Source organism: Triturus cristatus, chromosome 12, assembly GCF_964204655.1.
Source record: "Triturus cristatus chromosome 12, aTriCri1.1, whole genome shotgun sequence".
Lineage (NCBI taxonomy): Eukaryota > Metazoa > Chordata > Amphibia > Caudata > Salamandridae > Triturus > Triturus cristatus.
In genome coordinates, this window is record NC_140595.1 from 648,186,635 (window position 1) to 648,195,554 (window position 8,920).

Consider the following 8,920-nt stretch of genomic DNA (forward strand, 5'->3'; position numbering starts at 1 on the left):
CATGTATGTATTGCTTTTGCTCACTATTCACCAGTCTGGTGTTCTTCTCAATGCCCACACTTGGTTCTTGGATTCCTTCGCACAGTCAGTCTCTAAATGTCTGCACACTCCCCTAAACTCCTAATACATTTATTTAAGTAATTATACAATAGAGAATATTTTAATGCCTTTCTTATGTATCCCTCACCTAATCACTTAATCTTCAAGTTGCATTTCCCACATTACTTTAAAAACTATATCATCAAGTGTCAAAGGTCTTTTGCTTTATGATTTTGTATTTGTGTGGTGACATAGTCAGCAAGTGGGGGTCTGTGGTGGTGTGGGACTATCACAGGTAGCCGTGTGTTCAAGCACAAGCTGATTTCAAATTCTTAAACAGAAAGTCAGAGTTTGGATAATCTGAACAGAGTGTCCAGTTGTAATAAGAAAAGAGAAATCATATAATTTAAAGGGACAAGTATTCCTTTTCTGCCTCAACTCTCCTTGTACGTGTTTGTATTTAAGATATTGATACACCATACATAGTCTGCAGGCGCATCTCTTGATCCACCACTTTCCCCCTGGGTCTATTATTTTGTTCTTATGGTATTACACACCAGAAAGCTCTCTTACGAGTCTTTCAACATTGATCAGTTCTCACAAAGAAGGCTACAAAGAGAATCAGTAGATTATGAGACATTTATTGACAGTTTTATCTGAGAAAATTTTCTATGCCAGAATTGTTTAGTTGGAAGCAATGATCTGGTCAGCCCAGCCACGCAGCTCGGTCACGCGGGCATACACTGCTGGGATACTGGTGGAGCATGTGCTGCTGCCCCAGGAGACAATACCAACGAGGTTGTAAGCACCATTTCTCTTGCAGACAAGTGGGCCACCGGAGTCACCCTACAAACAGAAGACAAAGGAATACTTAAAGAAGCATGTTCAGTTTAACATAATTTACAGACATTGTCTTTGCCCACTCTGGTGATATTCCCCAGCCAGACTCCTTCACTAATCTAGTGCTGCAGGCCTATGTATTGACAGATTTCGATCCCAGGCCACTTGTTGCAACACATCCCACGCAGGACAATAGGATGAAGCTTTCTCTAGAACATTTCAGCTCAAGTCTTTCTGTATTGATGAAGGGATGCGGGTGCTAAAATATTAGCTTTTGATAGGGTTTCTGAGCCTGTGACCAGGTATGACTCTTCTAACCTGAGTGCCACCATCAAGCAATCTTTTCCATGTAAAGAGAAACACACACTGCTGCTTCAAAGAGCTACACAACTGCTTGTTGATGAGAAGTACTGTGCCAATTACATGTGAAGACTGTATGTACTAATAGAGTTTGTAGTACATGAGTCGGCACACCTGCGCATAAGAAAATTTTAGTGAACTGTGCTACCTCACACTCTGAAATTATTAAGAAACAGTATTATATCAATCCAATACTTTTCCCCATGACTGATGGAAAAAGTCATCATATTTCAACTACAGAAGTTAAATATTTCTGTTATTGCCAGTTTATCGAATTGATTATATCAGCTTAGTATAATTCCAACCCTTCCCTATTTGAAGAATCATTTTACAACTGTATGTGGCATTTTCAACCCATCGACTTGTGTAACAGTCAAGTCTCCCATATGCTTTCTGAAACACCAGACTTAGTTCTACCTCCAATCCTATGTGCTCCATCTTCCCTACATTCCTGAACTTTATTACATGACTACAGGGCTTGCCATTTCTAGAGAATATCCAAGTAAAAAAACTTTAGTTTTTTCATCTATACTAGTGTTCAAGGCATTCTAAAACAAAGCTTTATTAGAAAGAATCTAAGGTGAACATTTGTACCATATACATTTACGAAACACCCCTAATCGATTCCTGTGTTGAGATGTAATCAGCCAACTCCCCTTACCAGTTATCTAGGCACTATTGCCACTATTCCTCACTGTATCACTTGTGAATCACTCTCAAAGTTGTGCAATCGAGATACGTACCATGCAGGATGTGGCACCGGCTCCGCCAGCGCAGATCATGAGGTCAGAAATGTTGCTGCCCCAGTGTTTCTTACAATCAGCATTGGTCAACAGAGGCAGAGCAGTCTGCTGCAGTTTGTTGGGGGTGTTGAGTGCTAGTTGAAATAAAGCAGAACAGCATATGAACATATTTCAAATAAAGGTGGTTATTAAATATAAAATACTTTGTGGGGTTGTACCATTGTGTTTGCATAATTTTTTTACATATTTCTTCAGTGTCTACACAGTGTTGATATGCAATGAATAGGTGTTACCATGAACATTCATGTGGTATTAATGAAGTTCATAAGCTAGATTATAAACGTACTGTGTAAGCAGAATTCTAGATTGTGCATCATGGACTAAGTTATGGTGTAATTAAAAAGAAGATTTCTTGGTTAATGATGTGCTGGGATTTGATTGATTATTGACTGTTTAAAAGACAATTGTCTTCTTCCTTGAGACTGAAAGGATAGGAAGTAGAGGATGGGGACACCTTCCTGCTTAAATTGTGAAGCTATACTTTGATATTCACTGAAAAATATCCTTTTCAATATGTTTCTTAGGCTGACATCAAACAACCTCAAAGAACATTTTCCATTTCCAATAAACAAATCTTTAACACAAAACTGTTCCAGTTTATACTGTGAGGAGAGTGGCAGCGTTGTGTAAAGTGGCATAGTGTTGTCTGACAGTGTTGTGTTTTCTCTTTTGAGATTCAATGATGCCAGGTATGCAGCTTTATGTTTCTTCCACACGAAATCTGAAGACGTGGCTCTTTCAGCTCTAGCTTTCCCCTCTTTATTTTTTAGGATGACATCTATGGGCGTCTATTTCTGCGTTTGTTGGTTGTCTGTGGTCATCTGTAGCGCCGGGACACTCTTTGGAGTAGCCGTGCGCTGTATAAATCACGAATAACATAACATAACTCATTGCGTCTTTGACCTTTGTTTGAAATGAACTGAAATATCGTAATACCATATAACGACACACGTGTTACATCAAAGTTGTGGTGTAAGAGATGAAGATACCTATTATGTGGATTTGTATAACCAAAAACCTATTATGAAGGTCATTAACTAAACATGCAGACACATCTAAAATTACAACACAACTTGAGGTTACATCTTGGAGTGTGCTCTAAAGCTTGCTCTTAAGGCGATAAAAAGGATATCACCTAGGTTCCAGATCTGAAGGAAATCATGGGCATGCTTACTCATGGGTAATGTATGCTTTCTTTTAAAAGCTATTGTGTCTGATAGACTTTAAATGCAAGGGAAGCATCTTAAATAGAACTAATTTATCTTTTTTTTTTAAAATATTGATCTCTAAGAATTACATTTTATTTCCAAGTGAAATTTGCCCTAATCTACAAAATTGTAAATAAAACAAAAGACTCTTACCATTGTATCGGGTCTTGCCCCATCCGCTAGTGACACAAGTCTCACCACCTGCATAGTTCTCCCCAGAATTGGCCAAGCAGACAGGCTGAATAGTTGCAGAGAAGGAAACGGGTGTGGCAAGCTTGATCAGAGCGATATCATTGTTGATGGTGGAGGGGTTCCATTGTGGATGGGTGAACACCTGGATAGAAAATAGCATGATCATCCAAAAGAAAGCAAATCAGAGGATGCTATGATAACCTCAGAAGTGAAACATTTCTAGTGCATTGCAAAAAACAATTGTTGTTGCTCTTCTGCCCAAATGATGCATAGTTGTGTCTCTTAATAAGTGACATTAGGCCATAATGAAATCAGATATGCAGATTACAACTGCATCCACCTTAACATATCTAAGCTCTGCATATCTGCAGCTCGGTTAAAATCGCATAGGCCTAAAAATAGCAGGATTGAGTAATGAATTAAAAAGGAGACTTTTAAAATGCATTCTTTATCTTGTTTCTGTGCAGTCCAAGACAGGAGCAAGAAATCTAGACTCAGTGTATTCAGACACATTATGTAGACAGTAACAGAGAATGATTGAGGCAATATTAAGTAAGTTCAAGACATTGATGTTATTGATTGAATATGTTTTAAATGGCTATTAAACCTAACATCATCACATTAACAGGTGTGAACAGGTTTACTCCCGTCTCTGAGCTCTGGTCACACTCCCCACCAAAAGCAAAACAGTATTTGAAATTTCTCTGGCCGTGAGCATCCTTCTTACCTGTCCAACAGCAATGGACTTGATGGCTTCTCCGCTTGAGCCCCTGTCGTGTTCTCCAAGGACCACCTTGTGATACTTTCTAATCAGAAAGCAAGAAACAATTAATGTGAAACACCAATCATTGGAGAGTGCAGTGTCATACACGTTTATTGTATAGATAACACCCTACTTCGGTTTGAGTCTGTAAGGAGGGCAAAGAAACATTGAAGAAGATAAGAATGCATGAGTGAGATGGGAAAAGATGTAGAGACACATTGATAAATGAGCCTTGAGAAAGCAACAACATCAGGAAAATATCAGCGAATAAATATTAGATAGAGAAGACATTGACTGAGGAAGGGTTTGTGCATAGTAGTGGAGATCCTTTGGGAACACTGTGCTTCATTGGGAGTCTCAAGTGTTGCCTGGAGGTGGAACAGAACGTTGTGGATTGTGTGACCAGATGTTGAAAAGCAAATACTGGGAAGTACCACAAACATAGAAGCAAGGGGAATATTTTTCAACAACCGAGGATCATACAATGACTTCATTGACAGCACTCACCAAGATAGAAAACACAGATATTGAGACACTAACAGTAATTAAATGCCACTTTTACACAGTGTAGCATCAGTGTTAAAGTGCCTGCTGATAATGGAACATGTGCTGAATTTACTGGAATCTAGGAAAGTATGTGCTGTCCAAAAAGTGTGGGAGATAATCTAGCATGGATGGGGTAACCTCCGGAATATAGCCCCGAGGTTATAGAGACGGGACAATGTATCGGTACCGGAGAACAAGCCAGGGAGGTGGGACACTTACGCTGAGAATGGGTGGATCTGGTAGGAGGAGAAGCAGCGGAATGAGCAAATATACTTATTGACGCAACATTTGATTTCTGAGACGGTGAGGATTTTTGTTTATTGTTGTATTTTCTTTGATAAGAAGATGCTTAAAAAAATGACTGAAATATGCCGGGACATGATGAAAACCAAAAAATTTCAAGATAGGTCTTCCTATTTATGGAACAAACTAAGGAGGCGGGAAACACTTGTGAACGGGGCAGGATAAATGCCAGAAAGAGGTAGTTCAGCAGAGTCAAGCATCCCTTTTGTAACACATGAGTATAGTTTCGTAGAAGTCTCCAAAAGTACAAAAACATTCTATGGAACAAGAGTCATCTTGTCAATGTATGAAACCTTCAGCCTTCTGGCTCTGTTAAAAGGTGACAAATATAAGTTGATGAAGTTAATTGCTACTCACGACACAGAGCAGTGGGCGGCAGTAACGACCCACTGTTCGCTGATGAGGGAACCTCCACAGAAGTGAAATCCACTGGATTGCTGTAACAGAAAAACACAACACTTTGTATCCTCCCAGCAAGTCAACTAACTGACATCACAAGAAAGCCAGCAATGGCTCAAAAAGCCCAGTACAATATACCATGTTAAGACAGTCATTCAGATACTGGTGAAACACTGGTAGGACTCTACACAATTTTCCTTTGACAGGGAGTACGCTGTTGCAATGCATGCTCTCCTGCCCTAGTCAATGAAGTACCTGCAGCATCCAACCAGACCACGACTATCAACAGAGTCTGATGCATCATGTCACCACGTACAGTCACAGCAGCTTCCAACAGAATTGGTGATTGCCACAAATTTGCCTCAGTAGGGATCAGCAAACAGAGATCTCTGGTGTAACCACAAGGATACATGCTACATTTTAAAAAAACTTCAACATAAATGAACAATAGTCTATATAAGCAAGAATCTACTAGATTATGGCACACAAGCCAACAAACATCCTTCACGTGCTAAAAGTAATGAGTCTACAACAAAGATTTATTGATTTCACCTGTAGCGATTGACCACTTACCTGGAGTGACACCTGCCAAGGCCAGGATCCTGGCTTCGCCTCTTCACCATTCACAATTCTAGCAAAGCCACTGATGACAGGATCAATGACAGGGACACCGCAACCTAGAAAGGAAGTGGAAGGAAAATTCCATTCAGGAAACAAACAACAAAAAACAGAGTGTCAGAGAATGCAAAGCATGTATTTATGTATGTCAGGGTTGGTGCCACCTTCTTGGTAAGGAAAGGCCTGTTGGCTGTATCATTAAAGCTGTGGTGTCCAAGGTTGGTCCACATGGGTCAGAGCCATGACAGATTTTTAACAACAGCCAAAGAACACACATTTAGATGTAATGGGCCATCAACATGACGCTATTTATTACCATGTTTATTACGCATGTTCATTGCTGAAAATCCCACCATGAATGCTTGCCAGGAATTTACAAAAGTATTCCTGATAAGTGTAAATTTTTTTATGAATGTGCAGAGAAATCTGCACAATTGTTAATCCTGCACAAGGGATCAAAAGGTGGAGTTCAAGCTGTGGTTAGCCTTGTAGGTTTAGAGACGGCCACAAACTTTTTGTGGACATTATCAAACTCTGATCTGACCCTCTACCACCCTGGAAATGATTGGAAAATTACTCCAGCAAATATCTTGCTAGGATGGGAAGAGAAACGGATAACTACTACATTTTTGGGAGTGTAGGGTTGGGGTTTCTTCTCAGAAAAAAACATTTTCGTGCAGAGATTAAAAAAATAGGTGTACATCGCTTCACCTTGGGTTCTCCATTGCCCCTGTACAAAACCCCCTCTTTTTTGACAGGACATCACACAGGAAGTCGACTTTCTGTGTGATATTCGTTTGCGTGTGATGTTCTAAATGAAGGACAAAGCACCCTTTTCATTAAAAAAATAAATAGCAAATCTAGATGTGCTGGACCAGGTTTACTACTTTTTGGATTTGCAATCAGCGCCGAAAGCTTCAACTGGTGCAGGTTTACCCAGGTGCAGCTTTCCCCAGAATAATAGGACTCGTTTGCTGATATCACATGACATTCTCAGTAGTAGGCCTAGAAATCTGTGCCTGGCTCGGCCTTTCTAGATGTATGTTTGTGAGTGTTTGTGAATAGAGACAAAACATAGGTAGGTTAAGGCAGCAATGTACCTTCTGCCTGTTTTATGTTTTTTCCAAGAGTTGAGTTAATTAATTCTAGGTAGAAATAATGTATGTAGATAGTGGTTATTCTAAAAGTGTGGCATTGCTGCTGATCCTCATTTAAGTTAAAATGTTCATCAGTTGCTCCCTGATAAATTCTAATTCCATTTCTGGAATGATGTCCATGGCTGGTGTGTTGAATTCTGGTTTTATAATCATTTAATACACCTAGTTAGCAACTTTTATGTTTGAATTTATTACTTGGAAAGGTGGATGTGTTTTAATGATCAGTGTACTGCCGTAGATATAAGGTGAGTGCAATGTGGTGGCATATAATTGCAAGTTAATGCTCAATTGAAAAAATAGCCATCACACTTACTTTTAATAGAACAACATAGGTACTTTCTAGCACGCATTTGTGTAAAGTCTATTTTAGATTTTAATGCATATAAGTGGGAAATATTCCTTTTTTGCAAAAAGAAGAGGTGTTATTGTTTTTTTTTTTTAATTACTGTAACTGAAGGGCAGAGCTTAAATGCACAAAGATATCTTAAAAAATAAAAAATGAAAAGAAAAAAGACATTGCCAAAGTAAAGTATTGGCCGAGCAGTCCTGACACCGAAGGACACTTTTTAGGTGAATGTCTACATACAAAATGCTGTCACTCACAGTACAAGAGGTGCAATGACAGAAATAGGCTGACTCATTTGCCCATGCTTTATGCCATTAGGAGGGAAGGCTAAGTGTGAATGACAGCTGAACAGACCAAAGGATGAAGAGGGTTGAGGCAGAGCAGCGTTTGTATCTATGTTTGTATATTTGTATACTATTTTTTTATTACAAAAGTCTAGCAAGACAACTAACACTATCTCTAAGCAAGCCCTGAAGAAGGAGATTGCTTTTAGTCCTTTGCAGAACACTCATGCCTTTTATGGACATTGGTGTCTATAATAGCCCTTTTCCCTCAATATGGAACGTATGTGTCTATGACCGCTCTTTGTGCCTAATATAGAACATTGTTATCTATGACAGCCCTGTGCTTTTAATATTGGACATTTGTATCTATGAGAGACCTGTGCCCTCAATATAGCACATCGGTAGCCGTGAACCACTGTGCTCTTAATATGAGACTCATACCTTTGCAATAAAGTACTAATAGGCCATTAACACAAACCCAGTTTATATGATCGGTTCGGTGAATATCACTGGTCCTGTGTTGCAAACTGATGTAGGACCAATAAATTTGCTCTTCAGAAGCTTTTAATTTTAGGTCTTCTATCCTTCAAGCATTTCCTATTTGAGAAAGTCTGCTCTTCTGGCTGGGAACTGATGTAAAGGAATAAACTTACCAAGTGCGGTGCTGAGGAGAGCGAGGGAGGACAGAAGCCACAGGAAAGCCATGGTTCTAAGGCAGAAGGATTCTTGGTGAGAAAAAGATCCAGGCTCTGCCTCTTTTATACAAGAAGAGGTAGTATGAGTCCTTGGAATCCAGACCTCTGATTGGACACAGGATCCCATGCAATGGAAAAGCAAATAAAACACGAGCAAAAATAGTTTTGAATGTAGCAGGTGTTGACTTGTGCCCATTGCTTCAAGTTCTTCATCTGTTTGTTTGCTCAGTTTTGGCTGGCAAGGTGGCCGTGGTCTGGAAGGCCAGACCAGCTTTATCTCAAAGGCTGGGAAAAGGCACCTGCTATTCTGCTAATTTCTAGGCAATGGAGAAACAATGGCAGTCTTGGCAGAAAGCTTCAGTGCACA

At 39.6% G+C, this 8,920-nt stretch overlaps 1 protein-coding gene across 1 annotated transcript; it reads right to left on the reverse strand.

Annotated features, from left to right (window-relative positions):
* Positions 1-664: 664 nt before the first annotated feature.
* LOC146776473 (chymotrypsin B-like) lies at positions 665-8,624 on the reverse strand. The gene is made up of 7 exons (XM_085636930.1): positions 8,512-8,624; positions 6,027-6,130; positions 5,412-5,491; positions 4,170-4,248; positions 3,404-3,584; positions 1,983-2,116; positions 665-885 (listed from the first exon to the last, which is right to left on the reverse strand). The coding sequence occupies exons 1-7, from the start codon at positions 8,561-8,563 to the stop codon at positions 724-726; spliced, it is 792 nt and encodes a 263-aa protein (XP_085493056.1). The 5' UTR covers positions 8,564-8,624; the 3' UTR covers positions 665-723.
* Between the last annotated feature and the right edge of the window lie 296 nt (positions 8,625-8,920).

Coding starts and splice junctions, on each gene's coding strand:
- LOC146776473 (XM_085636930.1), bottom strand. CDS start 8,563: ATGGCTTTCCTGTGGCTTCTGTCCTCCCTCGCTCTCCTCAGCACCGCA. Junction 6,131..8,511: donor TCTCCTCAGCACCGCACTTG/GTAAGTTTATTC, acceptor CTTCCTTTCTAG/GTTGCGGTGTCCCTGTCATT. Junction 5,492..6,026: donor CTTGGCAGGTGTCACTCCAG/GTAAGTGGTCAA, acceptor TTTCTGTTACAG/CAATCCAGTGGATTTCACTT.